Source organism: Perca flavescens, chromosome 11 (assembly GCF_004354835.1).
Source record: "Perca flavescens isolate YP-PL-M2 chromosome 11, PFLA_1.0, whole genome shotgun sequence".
In the NCBI taxonomy this organism is placed as follows: Eukaryota; Metazoa; Chordata; class Actinopteri; order Perciformes; family Percidae; genus Perca; species Perca flavescens.
The window spans coordinates 27,079,707-27,105,517 of NC_041341.1; the positions used below are offsets into that span (position 1 = coordinate 27,079,707).

The following is a 25,811-nucleotide window of genomic DNA, read 5'->3' on the forward strand; positions in this document are numbered from 1 at the left end:
TATATAAAGGTTGAAATCTTGGCAGTTTGAACTAAGAGTATGTTCCTTCACATCTGTGCCATGCCAACATTCTAAAGATTTTTTTTAATTTGGGTCAACACCCATTTGTTGCTATTGTGAAAAGCTTTTAACAAACATTGCTGATGCTAAATAATAAACAGGATAGGTGCAGTGCTGTTGTCACAATTGACCCTTTTACACCAATTCAGCAATTAGATTCACACTGCCATCTCCATTGACCTCATTATACAACACTGACCTGGAGCTGAGAGGGAAGCAGTTTTTTTCATTGGCATAAGCTAAATGTTTTATTAAAGCCAGTGCCTGGGCTACAGCTGCATTATCAACCAAACCGATGCAGACGATGGTGGAAATTGCTCTATTCCACAGTTGATTTTATGCATCTATAACGTCTGAAAATATTCAAATTAAACTGACTTCTTGATTAATTTAACATGAAACTTTGAATTAGGATTAAGGAAGGTAGCAGCTTGATATTTAAAGTAACCAAAAAGAGGAGATCTCTCATACAGGTAGACAGAGATGGATGTACCTGCTCCATGCATTCTAATGAACGATGGAACATATGATATCTTACGAAAACTTAGGCTCAACCATTCGCATAATATCCTACGAAATTACGGCAAGCGCTGGCCTGTTACTTAATGACCAGTCACATGACAGTTAAGTTTAGCGGTCTTTACAGTTAAATTTAGCCGAGAAAAGTGTTACTGTGAGTTGGGTGGAGAGCACTGTGAGGTCCTGGTCGTTTCAGCGGCCGTTGCTGTTAAGTTTAGCTGACACAAGGTGACTGTCATGCGGCGATGACAGTTAAGTTCAGGCAGCAAAAAGACTAGAATTAGATTAGATAAGATTAGAAAAAAGATTGTGGTTTGGGTTAAAACACCGGTCCCCTTATGTAGTATTCCCGGGACAAAATCACCTGTTTCCTGGGTGAAAGTCTTATGTTTTATGACCTAACCTTCTCCCTATGCAGTGCTTCACACTCTTATACATCAGCAGTCATTGTGCTGCATGCAGTAATAAATACGTGGAATACCTACAAATTCCAGTGCAATACTTGTCATAGCTATGTTTACGAATGGTTCATGAGAACAGCCTGACCTGCTAGGCCACCAGACTTACTTACTGATTGAGTAACGGTGTGCTAAATCATAACTGTAGGCTCTACTAGCATGCTATTGTAATCTCTTGACATGAATGATACGTTTAGTATTTTGGGTTTTGGTGCTATTAGTATGACCATGCTACTTAGATACACCAGTACAATCTAGAGTTTTACCTTTTCAAACTGGACTGAAATGTTTCACTTAGCAATGTATGTCAGGAAGCTAGCAGACTAAAAAAAAAAAAACTTTGAATTGAGAGAGCCCTGCGGCTCCTGTCTGACACTAAAGAAGCATGTCATTGTCTGTCGAAGACATAACCACTTCGCCTTTGTGTGCCTTAGCGGTAGACAGTGTCCTCCTGCTCTCATGGTGCTGAAATAACTTGGAGAATGTGACTCTGGCTTAAATCAATTGGTCATCACAGTGTCCACAATTTGACTTGACGTGACAACTGGGTCCCTTGTCTTTTGCAGCAAGTGCCTTTCTGTACCGAAAAAAAGTGTTAGACAGGCACTATGCAGGGCTAGTGTAAAGAATGGAAGCTGAGCGTCTCTGTTTTACTTTGTCATAGTTTAATTGCCATTAATATTCACCCAATGCAGCAAATCCATGATATTTAATTTTACCCTGAAAAATCCTGCTGTGTTCCAATTACATCTTTGGCTATTTGAATAAATTTTGATAAATCTGTCTAATCACTCATTTGGATGTCATTGGATATTTTCCAATCTGGACACACCACCCTCTGAACAAAATATCAGTGTGGCACACATGATATAACATAATGTAATAGGCAAGTTGCTTTCAACCGTTCTATAATGTGGGGTGTTATTAATACTGTACCTGCAAGGTACCACTCAGGGCTTTAGAACAAAATTGAAGATATCATACCATTGGATTTACTGCAGATTAATCTGTCTGTGTTTCTGATTTTTTGATACATTTACACTGGATCATTCAAAAATCCCCTGCTCATGAGACTTTGGCAGTCTGTTTGTAGAAACATATATTTAGAAACTGTAGCACTGCATTCTGATGTGATAGAATATATGGAAGTAACTGTTAGATTTCATTCTGTTGCTGTGTTTTCATTTAAGCACTCTACGGCTTCTTAATTTGGGTTAAAAGTATTTTATAGTTCAATGTTTTTGCATTGCAGCTCCCCTTTCTCTTCGAGGGATCCATCGCATCCATCACTTTAGAATGTCTCTTGTATGCAAATGACATACGATGATTTTAAACCATGAATCAAATGTATAAGCCATAAGAAATGCATGTGATGAGGAAGACATACATGAGAACATTCTTAGTCTGCAGCGAGATTAATGTGTTGTTTATTATGCGTGAATAGTCGCTTTTCTCAGCACACCGTTGCATACTCTCTATCTGTTGCCAACCCATGGCACTGTTGTTTCAGTTGCACTGGGTTACCACGGTGAAGAGCCAGCAGGATCACTGGAATAATTAAAGGTCAGCAAGCGGTGCGAGAGATGAGGCCGATGTTAATGAGGCCTGCATGCTAGGCGAGGAGACAGAGGAGGGAAATGGCATGGGAAGCCAGACTCAATGTACAGTAAACATGTCCATGCCTCCCATCTTGGTTAGGCAGAACACCTATTAAATATTAAAGACAGAATTGTATGATTCTGTTAGATTTGCCTGCAGATGTGGTCATAAAATTGGCTGTATAGGGGTTTATGTTTCTTAGCATAGAGAAAAGAGTGGTTGTTTCACAGTGTAACCTGTAAATTAAGTATAACCCACATATTACAGAATCCAAGTAAAAGCGGCAGTAATATAATATGTTTTACTGCACCATAGCACAGGCTTAGGTGAGGTGACTTAGGGACTACCTGGCTATTTGCTGAGAGGCTTTTTCAAAAGACAGCCAGGTCCACACACACACACACACACACACACACATATTCTGAAGCACTGGGCCTGCTATTGTATAGCTTTGTGATAGAAGATGGATCTCTACAATAATTAACAAACTTACATTTTGAGGTCAAAGATTTCCTAATTCCTAATGAAGCACATAATTAAATCCTGGAAAATGTATCTGATACAGTACATCTATATATGTGTTAATTGGCATTGAAGCAAAACCTGGCACAAACTTTGTACACAGTCATTGGTGGTAGATGAGAATGAAAAAGAAAGAGTTTTGCGTAGTCTCCAGGTGTCTGTCCTTGTCTCTCTACACTATGTGTGGGTGTATGTGCATGTCCCACTGTATAAATCTGGTACTTTGTCTGTCTCACCGTTCCAGATTGTCTGCCTTCCCTTATCACCTCCCTGACTCCGCCTCGTCTGCCACTAGCTCCCTGTCAGGGCCCTCCAGGGGTCCCTGTGTCCTGTCAGAGTACCACTGTGCCTGACTTTCATTAGCCAGCACCCCACAGGCTCTGTCACACAGCGTAAACACACTCCAGCGACACACTCCAAAACTGAGCTGCTGCTACCCAGAAAAAAAGGCTACAGTATTTTGTCTTTATGGCTGCCAGAGGCATCGTACAGCAGTGTTGTCACGATACCAGAATTTGTACTAAAAATATCTCAATATATTGATGCTGCTCCGATACTGTGGTGAACAAGTTAAAGAACAACCATCAACCAGAATTTCTTCTGTATTTGACACCAGTTTTGTAACAAGTTTAAACTGGGATCCACTCTAAACACTTTTGTATTTCTAGCAGTATCAGAGAGCAGTATCAAAATTCGGGTTGTTGTGCAACAGTGCTGCACAGTAGCTCTTCTGGACTGCATGTAGGGACGCTGTATCAGAGTTTTCATAACACAGAAAACCTGCTACTCTTGCCAACAGGGTTTAGTTGAGCAGATGGTGCTGAAAAAAAGGTTTAAAGTGAAGATGGATAAGCGAGTAGAGGTTGTGTGGCCACCAGAAACATAGAAAAGTGGCTTCTTTTGCATTCACACACTGTATATATTTGAAACAATCTCTTCACACTCAGTTGCATCTTTCTCTCTTTCTCTTTCCATCATTCTCTGGTACTGCTGTTTATCTGTCCGTCTTGTCTGTTTTTTGGCTGGGCGGCTGTGTGTGCGTGTGTGATTCTTTGGGTCATGGCGGGGTGTGGTTTGTTAAATGGCGTTCATGTTGTGGGGGACGAATAGGTTATGCATCCAGGAGGGCAATGCTTCACCAGTTACACGGAGTCGCTATGTACTCCCACGACGAGCACCACACCACTGCCCCCTACTGCTGGAGTGAGAGAGGTAAGGGGGCTTCGGCCACAAACCCATCAACTGCTGTCCTGCTGATTATTATACGTCCGTCCGTCCGTCCGTCAGTCAGTATGTCAGTCCGTCCTGTGGCCCTGTTTCGTCTAAAACATGCCTTAAAGTGCTTGCTCTTGTCCCAAAGTGGAGGCGAGTACATAGTGTATGGTTTGCAGGCAACATACAGTACAGTCTATATCCCCCAAGCCCCCCATAAATAGTTGATGTTTTTTGTTAAGCCTGTACATATTTTGGTTCTCATAATGCCTTAAAATGCACCTGAAAATCGCAAACATAGAACATCTGTCAAAACCGTTTTGATTTTAGCCTGACATGTACTCCATGCTTTGCACCCATCTGTAGTTGTTGTTACATAAAGTCTGCACTCTGTGTAACTTTAGGTTGGGCATGCAGTACTGCACATTGCCGATCTCTGAATAATTCAGAAATGCAGCAATACAGAAATACTTTTATGATGGAGGCTTTAAGTACCCAATGTAGGACTTGAATGGGTAGCACTCACTTAAAGGAGTTTTTGAACTTGGTGCAGCTGCCGTGTGTGTATGTGTGTGCATTCTGGTGTGTGTGTGTGTGTGTGTGTGTGTGTGTGTGTGTGTGTGTGTGTGTGTGTGTGTGTGTGTGTGTGTGTGTGTGTGTGTGTGTGTGTGTGTGTGTGTGTGTGTGTGTGTGTGTGTGTGTGTGTGTTGGGTGTGTGTGTGTGTGTGTGTGTGTGTGTGTGTTGGGTCTGTGTGTGTTGGGTCTGTGTGTGTTGGGTCTGTGTATTTGAGTGTTTCACCAGGCTGCTGAATGGAATCTTGTCAGTGCGTAAAAATCTGTGCATTTTCAATAAACAAAGAGAGAAGTATGTGTGTGTGCGTGCAGGGTTTTGTGTACAAATATGTTTGTCAAGTTGTCTCTTTATAATGAAAAATCACTTTGCTTCTCAGTGTATCACATCTTTTCGGAGGCATTTTCCTGTGTTCCAGTGTTTTCCATTACATAGTATCAGCAGACAAACCATATGTGACCTCTAGAATATTTGTCACCCGCGCTCCTTATCACTCTCCTCCTTACTATGTCCTTTTTTTCTCTTTAACGGCTTGTCCTCTCATACCACCTTTCTTTCTTCTTTTCCCACCCTGTGCTATTCTCTTCCTTCTTTTCTTTCGCTCATGCCGTCACTTCATGTCTCTCCCCTCTTGGATCTTGTCCATGCTTCTGTGTTTGGCAGCTGCTGCAACAGAGAGTCGTGAAAACTCCTTCAGCCGTTCACGCAGTTCCAGTGTGTCCAGCATCGATCGCGACACCAAAGAGGCTATCACAACACTGCAGTTCGGAGAGTCCTATGCGCGCAAGAGTGACACCCTGCCCACCCCATGTCTGTGGGTGGGCACCAGCTTAGGCGTGGTCCTGCTCATCCCAATGTCCATTCCCACCGATCACGAGGAGAGGATGGAGGAACCTGTGACCATCGGCCCCAGCGGTAAGTCGCACTGAAACAGGGTTTCATCACTTAGTCACCTTAGCTATAATTGTACGCACAATTTCCTGCACAAACACAGATTATTACCAGCATTTCCGGCAGGCTGACTTTTGGTTTTACCACCAAATAAAGTGCTTTAAATAATCTGGCTAAACTTTGGGCTTGTTACTTAGTTGCAGCAATATTCTCAGATCTCAGCAATACTGAGTACAATAGTACTATAGTAATATATAGTAATATAGTAATAAGATGAATGAGTACAATATTATTATAACAGACGGAAATAATGGCCTACTTGAATAGTAACACATAAGTTGTGATAGATCAGAATTGTTCTAATAGAAAATCATACATCGCAAAATACCAATAATTGATTTATTGAAGGACTTAATACTGCGGTTAGCCTTGTCAGCAAAAAAATCAAGACAAAGACACGAGTCAAAACTTGAGAAGGAAGACATTAAGAACCACCAAATAAAATCTATATATGATACAAATCACGCCATAAACCTATTCAATGGTGCATTTTCAATTTGGAGTCCATCCTTTTGTTGAATTTCTCTTCATACCCGTGGGTTTGAAGCTGTGATGAAAGGTTGTATGCTCCACATGACAGATAAATAGCCAAATGTGGGCTTTCAATGTTTGAATGTGCTTGATGAAAATAGACTAAAGGGACTGTACTGTATGTTCTCAATGTGCCTCTTTAACCATTTGTCATGAAGCGGAATACAATATATTGGATTATAATGGAGGCTCTCTAAACTGCTGGCCCAACTCAAAATGATAAACTATGTTATTTGTTAGACATATCTTTAATTACTTTGCATACGGCTAAGGTTCAATAGGCTTTAGACTTAATTTGTTATATTAGGTACAACCAAGACAAAAGGCTAAATGATGTTATCAGGGACTAAATCAAGACACAATGTTGTCATATTATCACCTTATGCAGTTGATAGCAAACAGTTGCTCGTTTGGAGCATATACTGTATGTTTCTAACTACCTGACAAATGCAGACAAGACAATATTCAGTCTTAAGTCTTCTTCTGTTTGTCTGATTTTGGTCTCCACTATGTTCACCAGCTAGTTGCTAACTGTCTGTGTCTGTTGGGTGTTCCTTGCTGAGCATGTACTGTACAATGGGCTTACCAAAGCCAAGACCCGTTGTCTGGAAAACAACAGAGATGTTGCATTTACTTGAAACTCGCCTCGCCAGCCTCGTGCTGCATTCAAAGTTATTGTAAAATACCCTTTTCCCATCCAGTGGTTGTTTTTGTCGTTTAATAGGAATTTACTAGTGAAATAAGTTATTGTTATAAGTTATTGTTATTAAATTTTTAATAAATCATTTAATTTTAATTTTTTTTAGATCAACTTTTTATTGTTTTATATTTTTGAACATACAGAACAGACAAATACAAGTGAACAAGGTGCTCCTTTTTTAAATATATAAATATATTGTGTATATATATATATATATATATATATATATATATATATATATATACACTACCGGTCAAAAGTTTGGGGTCACTTAGAAATTTCCATTCCACTCCATTTCAGACACAATACCTGCTGAGATCAGTTGTATTGTTTTTTTTAATCAGGGCAGCAGTTTTCAGATTACATTATTTGCTTACATAATTGCAAAAGGGTTCTCGACTGTTGTAGAAAGAAGTGGCTGAAGAAACACTTGAAATTCATGCTTTTTGGTCTAAACGTCATACCCAAATTAAAAGTGGTACAGCTCCCATATACTTTGACACTCAGGGGTGTGCCTGATATCATTGGAAAGGTGATTGATGTGGGTTTGTTTGTGTATTTGAGAAGTGTTGTATTTTGTAGTTTTTTGGCTTTTTTATTTGCACTTTTCAAATAGAAATAAAAAAAAACGCACAGACATATTTGTAGAAAAGAATTCATATAAAATCCATTTTTGAGTCTTTTAGCTTCTGAATTTTTTTCTGTAGTAAGCTGAGACGTGGCTAATGCTGTGTTGTCTGTCACCTGTCAGATGTGTTTACAGCAGTGTATTTTAATAATTTTACAGATTTATAACTTGGACAGAAATAAAAAATCTCCATTCTAGCCTCTGTAACTCTGTGTCAGTAAGGCCTAGAATCACCCTGACACAACTTGAGTGTTTCCTTTCCAATGATATCAGGCACACCCCTAAGTGTCAAAGTATATGGGAGCTGTACCACTTTTAATTTGGGTATGACGTTTAGACCAAAAAGCATGGAATTTCAAGCATTTCTTCAGCCACTTCTGTCTACAACAGTCGAGAACCATTTTGCAATTATGTAAGCATATAATGTAATCTGAAAACTGCTGCCCTGATTAAAAAAAACAATGCAACTGATCTCTGCTGGTATTCTGTCTGGAATGGAAATTTCTAAGTGACCCCAAACTTTTGACCGGTAGTGTGTATATATATATATATATATATATATATATATATATACACAATTTATATATAATTTCACAAATAATGATATAGGGTACACTCACTTGAAAAGCCTCAGGACACTGATCTAAGTACAAAAGCATTAGCTTTCATCTCAACTCCACTTGTGTGTTTGACACAAATTACCCACTCAGACATATGTGAAATGTTGCTGCAATGCAAGGCTTTTAAAATAAGAGCAGGCAATTTACCCAGAAATTAAGTGCAGTGTGTGAGCAGCGTTCAAAAGCTCAACTCTCCCCTTGTCTCAGTCATACTTAAAGGCTACTAAAACAATATTTTCTTTCAATTAGAGTGAAATTTGTTGTCATGGAGAACTTTAAAGGGCATTTGTCATGCATGGTTTTGCATTTAAATTCCTTCTGTACTGATTTTTTTGAAACCCCCTTTGTGTTTGCACTTTGACTAAACAAAACTAAGCCACTCAAACTTGTGTTAACAGTCCAGAAACCCTGCTGTGTGAAGAAAAGGTCTCTCACTCACAGTTAAAACATGAATAGACCCAAAAATTCAAGCAGCAGTTGTTCTCTTGAGACTAAATGCACAAGAAGAAAGCTTATTACTGGAAGGTCACGGATTCAGTTCCAAGGAAAGATTGGTGAACAGGAAGGCAGGTATTGTTGAGTGTGTTTCCAAAGTGCTCCTGTGGATTGTATGTTATGCAGTAAATGTTGATAACAGTGAATGTATGGGTTGGATTACTTGTTTGCAAACAGTAGATAAACGGTTATTCTAGGCTCCTAAATGAATATTTTGAACCTTTAAGGATTGTTTTACAACATCAAATCTTCAGGATTGATGAGAATGAAATTAAACTCTTTATTATTCGTCATGTGTGTCATGCTTTGTTACACCAAAAGCTTAGATAACAAATGCTTAATGGAGATAGGTGTGCAGATGCTGGTATTTATTTTGATTTGACCATTTTCTTTTGCATTTAGGACCATCTTGTCACATGGTAATGTGCCGTGGCTTTGGAAATTGTAGTTCAGACTACATTTAGACTTCATGCCTTCCCTCTTCCCTCTGTTGACTCTACCCAATAACTCCCAGGCACAGTCCTGATGCTGAAGGGCTCCGTGTTGCGCATTAGCTTCCTGGACTGCATGGGAGCGCTCATTCAGAGCCCCTACGAGGTTTGGCGGGACCTCAACGCCCATGAGGACCCTGACCGAATGCGGAGTCGCAAGCTGGTCCACATTTCACCATCATCCTCCCAGGACACCTGCGGAGAGGGACATCTGGCGGTGGTGTGCTCCGAGAAGCAAGCCAAAGTATTCTTGATGCCCTCGCAGTCTTGCCTCTTTGTCCACAACATCACTGAGTCATCCTTTGTACTGAGAGCCGACGTGGTATCTGTGTGCAACAGTGTGTGCCTGGCCTGCTTCTGTGCTAACGGGCACGTCATGACACTCAGGTATAACCTCAAGTACTCCTCCGTTTACCCGAGACTACCTCCTGCCACATGCAAGAATGTTTTCAATGCAGAAAAACTCATTGTTTATGTGTGAATAACTCCTTTCTGCCTGGTTGGATGCTAATTGGTCGTACCTTTGCCCTATGTTATAGATATCTCTTTAATGTGATTTGTACATTTAAGAATTATTTTTATTTATAATTGTAAGAGCTACATGATAAGATGAAAGGCAGTGTTCCAAAGATGGACAAAATATTGTAATGAACAATCCAGAGATACGATTTTCTTGTGGATTTTCTTGCTGTATTGCCCAAATTTGCTTCTGATGTGTGTGATTTGGTTTACTTTGCAGAGTACAGTTATTCTGATACGGGTGTTCCTGGTGTTTAACTCTGTCTTGTATATTTCTCACTTTGCCTGCAGTTTGCCAAGTCTAAGACCACTCTTGGATGTCAATTACCTGCCTCTTGCAGACATGCGCATTGCAAGAACCTTTTGCTTCACCCACGGGGGGCAGGCATTATATCTCAGCTCCCCGACAGAGATCCAGAGAATTACATACAGCCAGGAGATGTGTGACAACCTGCAGGTCAGCACTGCAGCTATCTCTATCTATCTATCTATCTATCTATCTATCTATCTATCTATCTATCTATCTATCTTATATTTTACATATACTGTATATTAGTCTCTTTATCCATCTCTCGTTGTGACATGCAAAATCTGCAACATGTATGATGTGCACATTAAGATTGACATTGTCATCTCAGATTTTAGTTCAGAAAAGTATTGGTGCAGTTAGGTGATAAACCAGTGACATTACTCCCAACCTTGGTAAAGCCCAGAGCTGACAGAGGCCATTGAAGTGAAAGGTCACACTTGCCATGTGTGGTCTGACTTCCACTGGGTTGACTGGGTGGATATAGTTTTACTGTGTGTGTGTGTGTGTGTGTGTGTGTGTGTGTGTGTGTGTGTGTGTGTGTGTGCATGTGTGCATGCGTCCATAGGTTTTTTTAAACATTGGCATATTTACATTCATAGACTTGTTTGTTCTTAGGAGCCATCACCGTACACTCACTAATGATAACAGACCTCAGTGGAGTTTTTAACATGATGCTGCCATAGTGCCACCTACAGGCAACAGCAGTTACTCAGATTATGGTCAGGTTCTCCCAAGTCATTGAGGAACATCTGTCACTAAAGGTGATAAAGGGAAGAGAAAGTGAAGAAAACTTTGACCCCACCCTACCAAGGATGACCGGCGTATGATCAACAAATATCAGCAATATGTTGCTGGTGCAGAGTTGGAAATAATTGTTTTAATTCATTGCTAAGAAGTTTTTTTCTTCATTTTCAATCATTTCAGGAAATGCTGGGGGAGCTGTTTACACCAATAGAAACACCAGAAGCCCAGAACAGAGGCTTTCTAAAGGGCTTCTTTGGAGGAAATTCTCATAACTTCGACAGAGAGGAGCTCTGTGCGTTTTTTTTTCTTCTCTTTTCTCCTTTTTTCTCTGTATGAAGAGTTTCATTCTAGTTTGTACTAATTCACCTAACAAATGTCACATGTAATTAATACATCAAGATCTAGAAGGAACTGTACGACTAGCAAAGGGATAAAAATCCCTCATAACCAGAATAGTAACCCAGAATGTTATTCTTATAATCTTATGATATTGTTGACAGTTGGTGAGGCAGCAGCTGGGAAGGGTTCTCGGAGTCTGGCCCAGCACATCCCTGGGCAGGCGGGGATGGAGGGCATGAAGGTGGCAGCTTCCGGAGTGGTGGGGGATCTGGCACGGGCCCGCATTGCTCTGGATGAGAGAGGCCAAAGGCTGGGGGAGCTGGAGGAGCGAACCGCCCTAATGATGACCAGTGCAGAAACTTTCTCAAAACACGCTCATGAGGTAAAAACAAGATTATTAAAAATGCATGAATACAAAGTTACACACAACAACAAAACAAAAAAAACCCCGTAGATAATCAAATTCAATCTTTTGTAATCTAAGTTTAAAAAAATGTCTTTCTGTTAACAGAAATAAAATGAAAATGATGATATGGTAAACTGAAATAGAAGAAACTCCATGAATTTTGTACTTGTTAGCTTTGGAGAATTAATGTAAAAATATCTTTTAAAGAAATAGGAAGTTACAATATAGCTGTTATATAGATGAAATAGCTCATTAATTATGCAAAAAAGAAAATGAGCTCCATTGTTCTCACCCCATTCCCAATTTTCATAACAACATACAGTAATGTAAATAATCACATATTTGTGCTGACTCTTCTCATCCCTAAACAGGACATCGTGGTGGCGCCAATTCTCCAACATGATGTCATTTATTTAAAATGCTAAATACTGGTGTTTAAAAATTCTACATACAACAGCTGTAAAGCAAACTTTGTAATAATAATGGTACTCCGAAGGAAATGAAGCAGTGACAACTTATTTCTCACCATCAACTATATGTGACCTCATCTCTTCGCAGGTGATGCTAAAGTGCAAGGACAAGAAGTGGTACCAGTTGTAATAGCAGGAAAGAGAGCTGAGGCTGCCCTTGGACTGCTGGGAGAGTTATGCCGGGACAGGGACTTTCACTCTACAAATAAGAGCAATGAAAGAAAGACTCAAGAGTGACTTTGTCTTCACGGCTTCTGGACTGGCTACAGCACTGTCACGTTGTTAAAGGACGAGCCGGTGTTAGTTCCTTGTCTAGACATGTAGTGATGAGGACAGCAAGAGAATGGTGAATGGCGGCATTTGGAGGACTGAAGATGGAACTGGAAATATCCAACATGTCTGTCTGTGAGTGTGTATATGGTGTGGGGTGTTGGGTTTTCTGGACCTCTCTGTGTAGATACTCAAAAGTTAAGAAACCAACCAGAAATGCATGAAACAAACATGGATGACTATTACAAATATCCAACTGCCATATTAAAAAGCAGCATGCTACTTTAACAGGAGATACAAAAATAAAAAAAGTTTTATTTAATGATGTAAGCCAACAACAGAAACTATGAAAAACTTTATATTTTTTGAAATATTGACAAAAAGCTATATATATATCTATAAAGGGAAATGTATACCTGCATTGCTATTAAGCCAAAACTTGTGTTCCTTTCCCTTCTTTTCTTTATTTAAATTTTTGATTTATTTAACATTTTTATTCTTAGTCTCAGCAAATATTAAATGCTACAATATAGATGCACATACTTAGCTTTCTCTACACACACTTAAAATAATGCTGAAACTATGTTCTTACCAATTACTCTGGGCTGCACAGTGCAAACACGAATCCGTAGTATTTACACTTACCTCTGCACAGTCTAATCACACTAATTTCACTTTTCGGCGGCGGCTGCTGCTACTACTTACAAAAGCATTAAATAATGATGAGAAATATCTCACTCCCCAACTACAGTTGTATGAAAATAAGGAACAGATTGGTGTGAGACGTATTCTAAGGCTGGAAGACTTAACCGTGTATTCTGGACACAGTGTGTTTATAGCTGTAGTATGAACCTATATACTATTCACGTGCCATAAAAAACAAGATGAGTGAATCCACTCACTGTAAACTAACCAAGAGCTAATATGTGGTAGTCATATGTTTTCTGTTTGATCAGAACAGATGAGACATAGTACTGGGAGTTGGCCATAGAGGGCATTTATCAAAGTCAAATAAGTCAGTTTTCTTTATGAAAAGAAAAATACAAGGGTGTTTTTTCCTCTGTACGAGTTTAGTGAGCCATTAGGTTGTGTGTGTGTTTGTTTGTGAGAGAGAGAGAGAGAGAGAGTGCCACAGATGTTAAAACAACTGGACTCTTTCTCTTCCAAAAGCAATCAAACATGAATGACACCCTCCCATCTCTCAGCCTCAGTCTTTTAGAAGTTGCGGTTCATGTGTGTTCAGGATTGAACCTGAGCAGTTCTCTTTCCATAATCACAAACAATAATTTTAAATGATTGTCAATGTCTTTGTGGCGGCAGTACAAAGAGGAGTTGGAATCACATCCACTTAATTGCTACCAACTCCCTTGTGAGTCGTTTATCAGTAAAAGGTTCAGGAGAAGTAACAGTATTTTTTTTTTCAGTGATGTTCCGATGTGAGTCAGTGACGAAACTATGTACATGTGTAATACATTTGCAACAATTTCAAATGAAGGCAAATATGTTCTTTTTTTCGTTCAATATTGTTCTTGATGACTATGGTATCCTCTTGTCCTAGTCTTATATTTGATGGTGACGGCCTTTCAACCGAAGGCTCTTGTATGTTTAAAACAACAGATGTTCCATGATACATGGTTGTGTATCATATTGTGATTGTGTTGTACATGTCAATGGGTAGCCACATGACACGGGCAAACAACCTTAACTGAGGAGCATATTTTGTACTTGTGTATTTGTCTGTACTTTGAATTGATCTGAAAAACCAAACAGGATTATTGATATCCATTTCTCACACATCAGGCCTTTATGCACACAAGCATTAACACACATAAAGCGTTGCGCCTTGATCATGTTGACGTCACTCCCACATAAAACATGCACAGCGACACGTACACTCAAAACCTAAAAAAAACCAACTAGTGAATCTATCTGCATTACTAGCATAGACTAGTCATTTCTGCCTGCTCCCTGTCAGGCTGCAGAGGCATTACTTTAAACCGATTTGTTTTCACCAAACCCAAATCGCCTGACATCCTAAATCAGTCCCACGCAGATTTCAGGAATTACACATGATTTGATTCAATTAGGTGTCTTAAACGTGAAAAAATGAATTTCTCTCCTATCTCTGTACCGTCAATGAGATTTGTGTCCAGTGCAGTCCTTTTCAATGGCAGAGAAAACACACATAAAAACAAAAAAAAAAACAACCAAAATAAAATAATTAAAAAAATATCTGACTTCTACTTACAGGGTGTTTTGTTAGTATGTTTTTCTGTTTGTATGTTTTTGGTTTTTTATTAACTGTACAGTTCAATCTTGAGAGAAAGGTGAAACAAACAAAAAAAAAAAACGATAAAAGATAAAGACATTCTTGGGATATTTTTCTCTGTATATGTTGTACCTGTTAATGCTGGTACTGTTCTATCTGGTATTCTGGCTCTGTCTAAATCACTGGTAGTTCTTCACACTGTAGTATCCTGAAAAAAAAGAAATTCTCTGGTTTTCGCAATGATGGCAGCAAAGTTTGTCTTATTTAAATGGATTCTACCACTTTTTGTTCTTATTGATATTATACTAGTGTAATAGAAATTACTTGACAAAAAAAGAACTGAAAAATATGTTGATGCAAAAGCAAAATGAAATAAACATTGATTGATGTACACAGTTGAGAGCTCGGTTTGTAACTAGCCTCCATCGGCTGCTGTTGTTTTGTGTATATGAAGTACAACGTGGTGTTTACTGCTGAATTACAGAGGATCATCTGGCCATCTCTTCAGTGACTCAGCTTGTATGAGCAGCAGCAGCACCCATGAAGAAAGTGAAGCTTCCTCGCATCAAGCTAAAAGCGCAGCATGGTTTTATTATTATTTCAAGAAATGTCCGTTTTACCCTTTCAATGTAACTTACCTGCTTTATATGAGAAGCATACAGTGAGCAAATTATCTTTCGTGCATTTCTCAGAAATATATTATATCTTCCTGCATATCATATTATATACATTCAAGATTATTTTGGATCCACTGCAGTTTGTAATGTTCGCCCAGAATTTTTTTTTTAGACCGTTTCAATCCATTACCGTTGTAAATTACTCCACACTCAGCCAAATCATGACATAGTGGAAATGTAACTCATTTACTCAAGTAGCCTACTATACTTCAGTACAAATGTCAAGTATATTACTTGAGTTTTTCTTGAGTATTTCAACTTAATGCCACTTTATTCTTCTACTCCACAGAATCCAAAGGGAAATATTGTACCTCTTTACTTAACTACATTTATTTTACAGCTATAATACCTAGTTACTTTACACATTAAGATGCTGACATACAAAACATAAGATAACAATTCATTTAATCTAACACTATAATTACATTACACAACAGTATATAACATAATTAAAATCAATTAAAAATAATGATATAAGATATAATAGTATAACTCTAAAAGGGGTTTTCCTACATTGAGTACTTCATTTACATAATATTTACTTAACATTTCCAATACATGACTTATAATGGAGAATTGTTATAGTGTGCCATTGCTACTTTTAATTAAGCAAAGGATATATTATATTTTTACCACTGAAAACATTGTAGGAACACTAAAAGTGGCAAGTTTTGATTCTGTGAAATATTTTTATGAGCAAATCCCTCCATCCAGTTCCATGCTAAAATATGTTGATGCAAGAGAACCAAGAGAACCAAGAGAACACGCCCAGCAAGTAGTAGGCAGAGCCATATCACTCTGGCAGTAGGTAGCATTGACATATATAAAGGTAGTAGCAAGTCTTTAACTTCCGGACTTCTGTGCAATCAGATTCATGAGTTGATTACTCATTCAGCCAATCAAACCCAGATTTGGCGGACTGGTGACCAATCAAATTGCTACATCGCGCGTGCTTATCACGCCCCTGCAGATAGTTATAAACTGTACAAGTATTTTAAAACTACGTTAGCTAATGGTAATTTTCGTATCACTGTAAGCAAACAACAGAGTTATGCGCGTATGTTAGCCACATATTAGCAATGCCACCGCTGTGTTGTATTATTCCAAATGGAAACGGAGCGAACAGTTAAAACGTTAGCTAGCTTTAACGTTACGTTACACTCATTCTTTTGATGTTTGGGCATTTTTAAACAAACAATGGCAAGTTTGGGCAGTGAACCTCTGTGGGGAGAAAAGTAAGGGCTACCAGTGGACTCTCTTGACAGGTATGTGTCTTCGGCTATTTTCGTGGTTGCTGCTGCTCTTCTGTCTGGATCTGTTCAGACGTGAACTCCCGGGGGCTCATGCAGACTCGGTAACGTTACCCAGTGCTGCAAAAACTTTAGTATGGGGACCTGGACTCGAGACAAACATCGTCCTTCCAGCTCGATTCTTCTACGTGCAGGCGGTGGACAGCTCGGGGCGAAAGTAAGTAACGTAAGGCCTGCAAATTGCCTTTGTTGCAGCCAGTACGTGTTTTCAGTCGCAACAACCTGTACAATGTTGTTGGCAAGCAATGATGCTTTCAAATGCTCCACGTAGCATCCTTCTCTGGATTTTGTTAAGTGGGAAAGGGCCGTTTGAGTAACTTGTTTATATGTGTAAATAAGTGGTTTGTGTATAACTGTCTATTACTATTCTTAAAACTACAGAAAGAGTACAATGGTATCTTTATTATTGCTGAACAACTCTCCAATTAGCAAATATGCAGCTCCCAATAAGGTTTATTTTTTTTCTAGGCCTACACTTTTCTTCAGTGTTTGTTTTCATAAGAAGTTTGAAAGCCAACATGTTTATTTTTCTCATCAAAAAATGAATGGAGTCAAATGTAACAACCCCCAACTTTTCCGATTATAATTTCTAGGAAAAAAAAAAAATAATGTCTCATATTTGGGTCAGTTTGGTTCTTTTTTAGATGTCTGAGTTGCAAAATTAAACACTGGTGAAACAATAACCCAGGACAATGTCACTGTATTTTTATTAGCACCTGCTGACAGCATGACTACAAAAAAGGTCAATATGGTAAATATTTTTAACCATGTTGAAATTGTAAACTAGTGAGAGTCCCCAGGGAGGAGGAATCCGACAACCTCCAATAATCCTCATCAAAAAGCCCCCATGGGCCCAATGAAGCCCAGTGGGTGTCACTTTCACACATGCTTTGGATCTCAAGATAGATCAGTTTCTCCCTTTCATTCGTACCTACAACAAAAAACGACATTGTTGTCTGTTGGAACACAAGAGAGACAATAGCAGCATTCCAGTACCAAGAAGCCATGAAATTATATCCGCAACATTTTTAATGTACAACTTGTAATTTTTAATTAGTCAGTATCACCGCTTCAGTCAGAGTTGGGTACACTTGTGTGCCAGCATGCTAGTATTCTTCCAGCTCTGCTCTCTTTTAACAGGAGCAGCACATTCTCCATGTTTTCTCCCTCACAGTTTAACAACATCACCTGGTGAGAACACCTTTGAAGTGAAGATGGTGTCTCCGGTGGAGCAGTTCACCAGGATTTGGATCCAGGTCCTGGATCGTAAGGATGGCTCCTTCCTGGTTCGCTACAGAATGTATGCCACCTACACGGACCTTCACATCCACATTCTGCTCAAGAACAAGCCAGTCGCCAAGTCACCCTTCATTCTTAAAGGTAGAACACAATCCAAGTTTCCAACAAAAAAAATGTGTTTTTAAAATTGTATTTGTGTTTTTCTGGCCTGATAAAGATGGCACATGTTTACGGCAGGTGAAAGAAAAGGATCTTCATGACGTGTCTGTGTTTTTCCTCTACAGGTCCAGTCTACCACGAGGGCTGTGACTGTCCCCAGCCCAGTGGTCCTGTGTGGGAGGCCGACATGCACTGTCCTCAGTCCTTCCCTCAGATAGAAAGGGACCTGGCCCTCTATGCTAGTGTCGACCCAGATCGTAATGCGCAGGAGATCCCACAACGCTTTGGACAGAGACAAAGCCTCTGCCACTACACTGTTCAAGACAACAAGGTGCCTCACACCTATGACACCAGACAAAAACCAAACCAAAGGGAAAAAAAAAACATTAAGATGAACAGCAAATGTAAAAAAAAAAAATCCTCATATTAAAAATGCTAGATATGCAGTTATGCCACAGCTTATGACATGGCAGCTCACTATACCAAAAAAATACTGATGTATTAGGGTTACAGTCGGGGTGGGGGGTGATTTAAAAAAAAACACTGATTTAGGGAGCAGTGGTGAATATTCAGTTTTTAGCAAACAGCCAGTATCAGCCTGCTGTAACATAAAACATATATGTTGGTCTAACTGTAACATTACACACAAGTCATTTTACAGAAATTCCCCTGTCTCTCTTACAAATTCCACCTAACCAAAGGGCAGTATAGTAATTCCGGGTAGTATTTCTTTGGGCTGGATAGTAATTAGGGCCATGTAAAAATGTTAAGTGGGCCAGAAGAGCCTGGAGCAAGGTGACACACCTGTAATAACAGTCTATCACAGGTGTTTTTTCTCATAATACCACTGTGGACATCAATCCAGGTTCCTGTAATAGTGATACGTCAAAAGCCCTGTTGGCACAGACATTGGATGGGAACATCCAGTAATGTATCAGTTGTCGGTGTTTTACAGTCCCATTGTAATTTCTGCATTCTGTTTGGAGGCAGGTTGAGCATCCAGACACATTTTAGTAGTCGTAAATTATCAATGAGCACATCAGTCTACATTTCTATATGTAACTAAATTAACTCCTTCGATAGGAATGAAAGTTTGTTCTTGACCCTGGAAACACTAGTCTGACAATACAATCCCAATTCACGGTCTTCATCAGTGGATGGAGTTTGCAGTTAAGCATAAAAGTTTATTCCTGAACGCTCCTGTGATGTTTTTATGTTGCTATACATTTAATTTATTTATTTTTTTATTCTCTTTAGGTCTACGTTAGAACTTTTGGAGAGCATGTGGGTTTCAGAATCTTTATGGATGCCATCCTCCTGTCACTCACCAGAAAGGTAAGGTATCTGTGTGATACTGAAACATTTTAACAATTTGAATCTTTAACATGCCATTAATACGTTTGTCACTTTCTTTTGAAAAGCTAGAAAAGTTCATGACAGAAGATTACATTACTTTTTTCACTTCCATATTTCAGTTATCTTTTCGAGGTCTTCAAGCAAGAATGTGCAACATTTTCATGAACATGCAAGAGTAGACAGCAGTGTTTTGTTATTGTGTTATAATATTTTCTTATATATGTGTATGTATATATATTATATGTACTGTATGCGTTATAGTTGTAAGCATAAACGTTAACCGTTTGCCTTCAAATATTCAGTAAAAACAAACAAAAAATTATCTCAGTTCTTTAGTTTGTAAACAACAGTAACTCAGAGTGAGATTCAGAATCTGTATACAATATAAATCAGTTGCAAAATGATCGGAATATTGCCATTATTATGACATTCAATTTTTCATATTGTATATAAAAAACGATCCCGGTATTATTGTGAACGATATGATATGGCACACCCCTACTCATTACAGTGTTGTGTTGTACGTCCAGGTGCAGCTCCCTGATCTAGAGTTCTTTGTAAACCTGGGTGACTGGCCATTGGAGAAGAGGAAACCCACTGAGAAGATTCATCCTATCTTTTCCTGGTGTGGCTCCAACAATACCAGAGATATTGTCATGCCCACCTATGACCTGACTGAGTCTGTCCTTGAGACCATGGGAAGGTAAGGCCGTGCATCCATAAAATATGATATTCAATTTTAGATTAAAGTAAAAGATTTGTAGTTGGTAGAGTAAGCTCTATTATTAAGTCTGTACAAGAGTCTACAGAGTCACTGCTGTATAACTAGTAGCACCAATCACACTGAAAATGTTATCTTTTTAATATCAACTACTCACTGCCTGTAGGCCTGCAGGCTCCGAAAAGTTTGTAGCTTGCTTCCTAACGGTACAGATCCACTTTTGCAACACAACTGTCGTGTGGTGTCGCGACGCCTCCCCTCATTTGTACGTTCCTCAATTACAGCTATGGGCGGGTCCAGCGGGGAATGTTGTCGAATTTTGAAATTTGGAGGGAGAAGTGATCAGAGCAGACCTCTGTGCTCTACTTCTACTGGATAGTCGCGTCGCGTTCAACGGATTCATTTGCATAAAGCTGGGCATCGGCCAGCTTTTTGACAGCTTTTTGGCAAAGCCTTCCCGGAATGCTTTGCGTGCGCGTTGAAGTCGCTTGACGTCACCCATAGGAATAGAGTGGAGCGCGACGTGACAGAAGCGTTGCACAGACAAGTGGATCTGTACCGTAACCCCACAGTCACATTAGCTACAAGAGACAAAGCGACCATACATTTTCAATGGGAGTGGCCGTTTGCGAGCGACGAGCACGCCGCTGCCATGAGCAAGGCGGGGCCAAAATATACAAGAAGTCTATTTTATGCAAATACTTTTAATCCAAAAACATTGTTTTTGTGACTTAACCTCTGAAGTAACTTTTAAGACGTGCTTGAAGGTAGCGCCGGAGAATTTCTGTTTACTGTTGCCAAGCAACCAGGAGTAGGCTAGGCACACCCAGGAGCGCCCACAAGCGAGTGCATGTTGCTCTCTTTTGTAGCTAATGTGACTGTAGGGTAATGGAGGACAGGAGTCGTAGTCAGCTTGGACACATTGCAGTCCTGTAGTCATAAAGTTGATTTACAATATGCTCGTCCTCCACAAGGAGATGGCAGTGGGGACTACACCATGGCACTGTCACAGTGCAGACGGAATCATGTGGAACCAAAATAAACCTGTGTCTGGATGCTCATTATATCCTCAGCATTGCTTCATGCATTTGCATGCAGTGCATGATAGCCAATTTGTGTGACAGCAACAAAAAAAAAGAAAGTTTACAAGCAAATTTTTATTTTACATCTAGACTAAGCCAACAGCTCTCCATATAACGCATACATTGACTTTTTGCCCTGCAGAAATTCTCACTTTGTAATGAGTGATACTTGCTCACCAGGTGTGTCCACTGTCATCTGTAGCTGCTATAGACCTTTTTCACGGCAGACACGTTGACCTGTCATAGTAGGAAAAGCACAGGTGTATTCCAAACCATTAATGGTGGATGCATTCCACTTAGGAGAGGCCCTGGTATTGTGCATGCTGACTCACTGAAAAAGCTTACTGGGACACTTTATAGAATTGAGTCATCTTTAAGGTTATCATTTTCAGCTGTGCTTTTCCTGCTATGACAAAAGTCAAGTCAACATGTCTGCTGTGAAAAAGGTCCATACTATTTACTGCAACAATGAACTGGTGAAGCAGTTTTTCATGAAGAGAAAGCAATATGTGTATCAGGGTGCAAATAGTTAATAGGCACTGAGGTAAAGCAGACAGTATGAAGTCAATCCATTACATGGGTAAAATAATATGACATTATTTACATGACAGTAAGGTTCTTATTACTGTCTTAAGGTCTTCTTTATGATTCTGCTTGTCATTATCTACATACCATACAAGTCTATAACTTTGACCGATGCTGAGATGAATAACTTCCAATCCAATGAACAGAGTAAGTCTGGACATGATGTCAGTGCAGGCCAACACAGGGCCACCGTGGCAAGAGAAGAATTCCACAGCCTTCTGGAGGGGCCGCGACAGTCGTCAGGAACGTCTAGAGCTGGTCAAGCTTTCCAGGGCTCACCCCAACATGATAGATGCTGCCTTCACCAACTTCTTCTTCTTCAAACATGATGAGAGCCTCTATGGGCCTCTGGTCAAACATGTTTCTTTCTTTGACTTTTTCAAGGTGAGAGTGCTCATCAGTATGGCTGGTTTCATTAAGTGATATTTTTGAATAACTGTGAAACAAGTAATATCACGGAATGGTAAGGAGATGCTAGTGCTACCTGACCCAGTAAAAATTAACAACTTAACTGGCTTTGCAGCTTTTAGCTAATCGTTGTACAACCTCCGGAAGGCATTTTCAGCAAACAAGCTCAGACAAGCTGAGTGTACCCAATTTGCTTAGCACAAAAGATCAGAGAGCCTAAGTAACTAGTGTCTGGTAAGGAAAATACAGACCCAGATATTTTTCTCAGGAGATGAGACAAAAAGTGCTCAAGGGCCAGGGAATACTGGACCTATTTACATTATCTACGTTGCCAAAAAAAGACATCCCTAATGGGATTTAGCTCTGTCTGCTGTGTAACATGACACATTAGCTATAACTTGATGTGCCTGATAGTGTGCCAAGACTTACTCCATTATGTTGTTAAATATGACTTAGTCCTTAACTGTTCTCATTTATTCTAGCTGGCATTACTAAGCAGGTCAGAAGTTGATTTTTAGAAAAAGTCACTTATTTTTTTTATTTCCATTTCATGTCCACCACCAGTACAAGTACCAAATAAACATTGACGGCACTGTGGCAGCGTATCGACTGCCCTACCTACTAGCAGGAGACAGTGTGGTCCTAAAGCAAGATTCGGGCTACTACGAGCATTTCTACAATGAGCTTCGGCCGTGGGAGCACTACATCCCAATCCGGTCGGACCTTGGAGACCTGCTGGAAAAGATCCAGTGGGCTTGGGACCACGATGAAGAGGTGATGATGATATTGATTATTGGCATTGCCCATTACGTTTGGCAGTAAATGCTATGACATGTGGTGTAATTCTATCCAGTGGATTCTTTGTGCTCATTTATTGGCCTCTTTAAAGGTCCAATGTGTAATGTTTTTAGTTGTTCATTATCAAAAACTGTGTTTCCCGTTCACAAACTTGTCCTTTTTTATGAATATTTACCACCACCATCAATTCCAAGTATTCCTTTTGGCTTGAAATTTTACATTTGCATTCGCATGAACTGGGGTAGACGCTCCATATTCATGCGCCATCTTGAAATACATTAGCCGTTAAGGGACATACAGGACATACTGCTCCGCCTTTTGCATTTTCGTTGTTACATGATAAACTCACATGTTCTGCTAATGCTGCTAATGGGTATCGTCGCTTCCCGGCCCCGGCAAGTTTGAAGAAGGAAAGATGGAGGACCACACGTATTCAAAATCTAAACATCAGGAACAGGAGTATTCTTCTTTGCCCAGAAAAAAAGAAAAAGGATATTAAAAAGAGCAAGAGACCGGCGTCATCATAAAAAAAAAAAGGAGCTGGAGCTGCCTTCCAAAGATTGAAAGACCTGATTAAGGAAAAGGGGATCGAAAGAGACGCTGAAGGGCTACCGTAGCTGTAATACGTACTTTGAACTGCGTGGCACGAGAGAGTTGAATGCGATATATGATCTCAACACTAGATGGGAGAAATTCCTACACATTGGACCTTTTTAAAGTAAATATAGATGACTTTGTAACATTTCGTCAGAATGGAGTATATTTTCTCGTATCTGTGTTGGTGTCATTTAAAAAAAAAAAAATAGATTTTTGCTGTCTTTCAGGCACTGAAAATTGCACTGGCCGGTCAGCAGTTTGCCCGCAATTATCTTATGGGGAACAGCATATTCTGTTACTACTACAAACTTTTTCAGGTAAGATTTCTACAGTTGCAGTCACTCACACTGGGGTCGGGGTCCTGAGGCACTGTAGGCACTTATTTATGTGACTGGATGAAATGGTTTCACATGATGCAGACATGTGTTGTAATTGCATCTGTGTAATCAGGATGTCCTTCACTGCCTCTAAGTTCAATGTTCTTCTTACAGGAGTATGCCAAACTCCAGGTCACAGAGCCCAAGATTCGTGAAGGCATGGAGCTTGTAGAGCAGCCCAGTGATGACCTGTTCCCATGTTCCTGCCACAGGACGAGGGTAAGGCACACCGTTAAGTTTCCTTTGCATCAGAGTGACTTTGTATTGTTTCACCTCACCCGAGCTTACAGCATTACACCAGAAACCACAATAACACCACCAGTAGAGTCCAAACCAGACGCTAAAAGCTCCTGCTTGGTGTTCTTTTGTAGATTTGCTCTACTTTCCTACATCACAAGCTTGCATTGTTTGCAAAGATACACTTTAGACAACTCCGAAAACGTGCTGCCTTGCCGAACACTATACAGTACATCATTGTATACCATGCACTAGGTGAATATTCCAAGTGACGTCCATTTAAACTGTTTAACATGGATGTAGTGCAACTAAGGTTTGCCTAATTCTTAAAGAGGTAGAACTCAAAGGCAAAGTAGAAGCTGTAATAAATTTGGAAAGATATTGACAGAACTACATCTGCAATTATTCTGGCATGATAAACTAGTATAGCTTCTAACTGTGGCAAATACATTGCTGGGTTTAAGCTTTTCATTGGTAATAGTAATTGGGGAAAAAAATACAGTTTTTTAACTTTGGTACCTCAAGACAGACTATTCCAATTTACGGAGTGTGGCTCCCTCTGGTGTATGTAATGTGCCACTGCACCTTGTTAAACAAAATATTAGACTAATATATTAAAAATAATGCACACCCACACTGGTGTTTTCAATTACGCTGACCGATTCAACCTCTGCTATGATGGGAATGATGTGATGTCACCTGCATATTGTTGTCATATGCAACATAAATCTTTTTGTTTGTTTTTCAGGCAAAGGATGAACTTTGATTGACCTGCCATCCAGTTTCAGAGCAATCCTTCATGTCTGATGTACTGCCAAAGAGTGTTAATTATTTGAATGACTATGATATGGATATCACATCTCATTTTTAAAATAAATATCTTTCTTTTTGTATGTTTAAAATGAATGTTCTTTTTTCTACTGTTGTTTAATTCAGATTCAGATTTGTATTAGTCCCCAAAGGAGCAATTCACTTTTACAGCCAACCCATCCATTAAGGGTTAAACTAAACCTAAAAAGTGCATTAGCCCGCATGTATATAATGTAATGTTATAAAATAATAAATTAAAATAAACAATAGACATTAAATAGTACTGCAGCAGTCAAACATTCCTCCCGTAATATCCACACATTTACACATGACCCAATCATTACACACACACACACACACACACACACACACACACACACACACACACACACACACACACACCTGCCAGTGATGGGACGGAACACAACAGTGGAGTGCAAGAACCAATTTTGTTATAGTTATGTGTTTTCATTTAACAGTCAATTTAATGCAGGGGTCTTCAACGTTTTTTAAGCCAAGGAACCCTTAACTGAAAGAGAGACGGAACAGGGACCCTGCATATAATCGTGTAAAATTAAGTTGCATATTAATCTGGGTCTACAATAACATTTAGGGCATCCTAAAGCCTTTTATATGTACCTTTTTTTTTTTAGCGCATAAAATACTAAGCTACTAAAGTAATTGTACCCATGATTTTATAAATCATGTTTTAATGTTAATGGCAGAGTAAATCCTTAAGTTGAACAGGATCTGTGGGTGGCTATCTTAGTG

The 25,811-nt window shown here is 39.5% G+C and overlaps 2 protein-coding genes across 2 annotated transcripts in view; both read left to right on the forward strand.

Annotated features, from left to right (window-relative positions):
* The window catches only part of stxbp5l (syntaxin binding protein 5L), a 147,623-nt gene extending 132,548 nt beyond the window's left edge, over nucleotides 1–15,075 (forward strand). Inside the window, exons 22-27 of the mRNA XM_028591114.1 lie at nucleotides 5,605–5,856; nucleotides 9,381–9,744; nucleotides 10,168–10,333; nucleotides 11,111–11,222; nucleotides 11,431–11,651; nucleotides 12,234–15,075. Of these exons, the coding sequence (XP_028446915.1) occupies nucleotides 5,605–5,856; nucleotides 9,381–9,744; nucleotides 10,168–10,333; nucleotides 11,111–11,222; nucleotides 11,431–11,651; nucleotides 12,234–12,275 (1,157 nt within the window). The 3' untranslated portion in view covers nucleotides 12,276–15,075. The remainder of the gene's footprint in view (nucleotides 1–5,604; nucleotides 5,857–9,380; nucleotides 9,745–10,167; nucleotides 10,334–11,110; nucleotides 11,223–11,430; nucleotides 11,652–12,233) is intronic.
* A 1,138-nt stretch (nucleotides 15,076–16,213) lies between these two features.
* Nucleotides 16,214–25,132, forward strand: poglut2 (protein O-glucosyltransferase 2). The gene is made up of 10 exons (XM_028591588.1): nucleotides 16,214–16,828; nucleotides 17,846–18,051; nucleotides 18,195–18,400; nucleotides 19,327–19,404; nucleotides 19,956–20,128; nucleotides 21,960–22,197; nucleotides 22,786–22,995; nucleotides 23,844–23,933; nucleotides 24,108–24,212; nucleotides 24,979–25,132. The coding sequence occupies exons 1-10, from the start codon at nucleotides 16,629–16,631 to the stop codon at nucleotides 24,994–24,996; spliced, it is 1,524 nt and encodes a 507-aa protein (XP_028447389.1). The 5' UTR covers nucleotides 16,214–16,628; the 3' UTR covers nucleotides 24,997–25,132.
* Nucleotides 25,133–25,811: the final 679 nt, after the last annotated feature.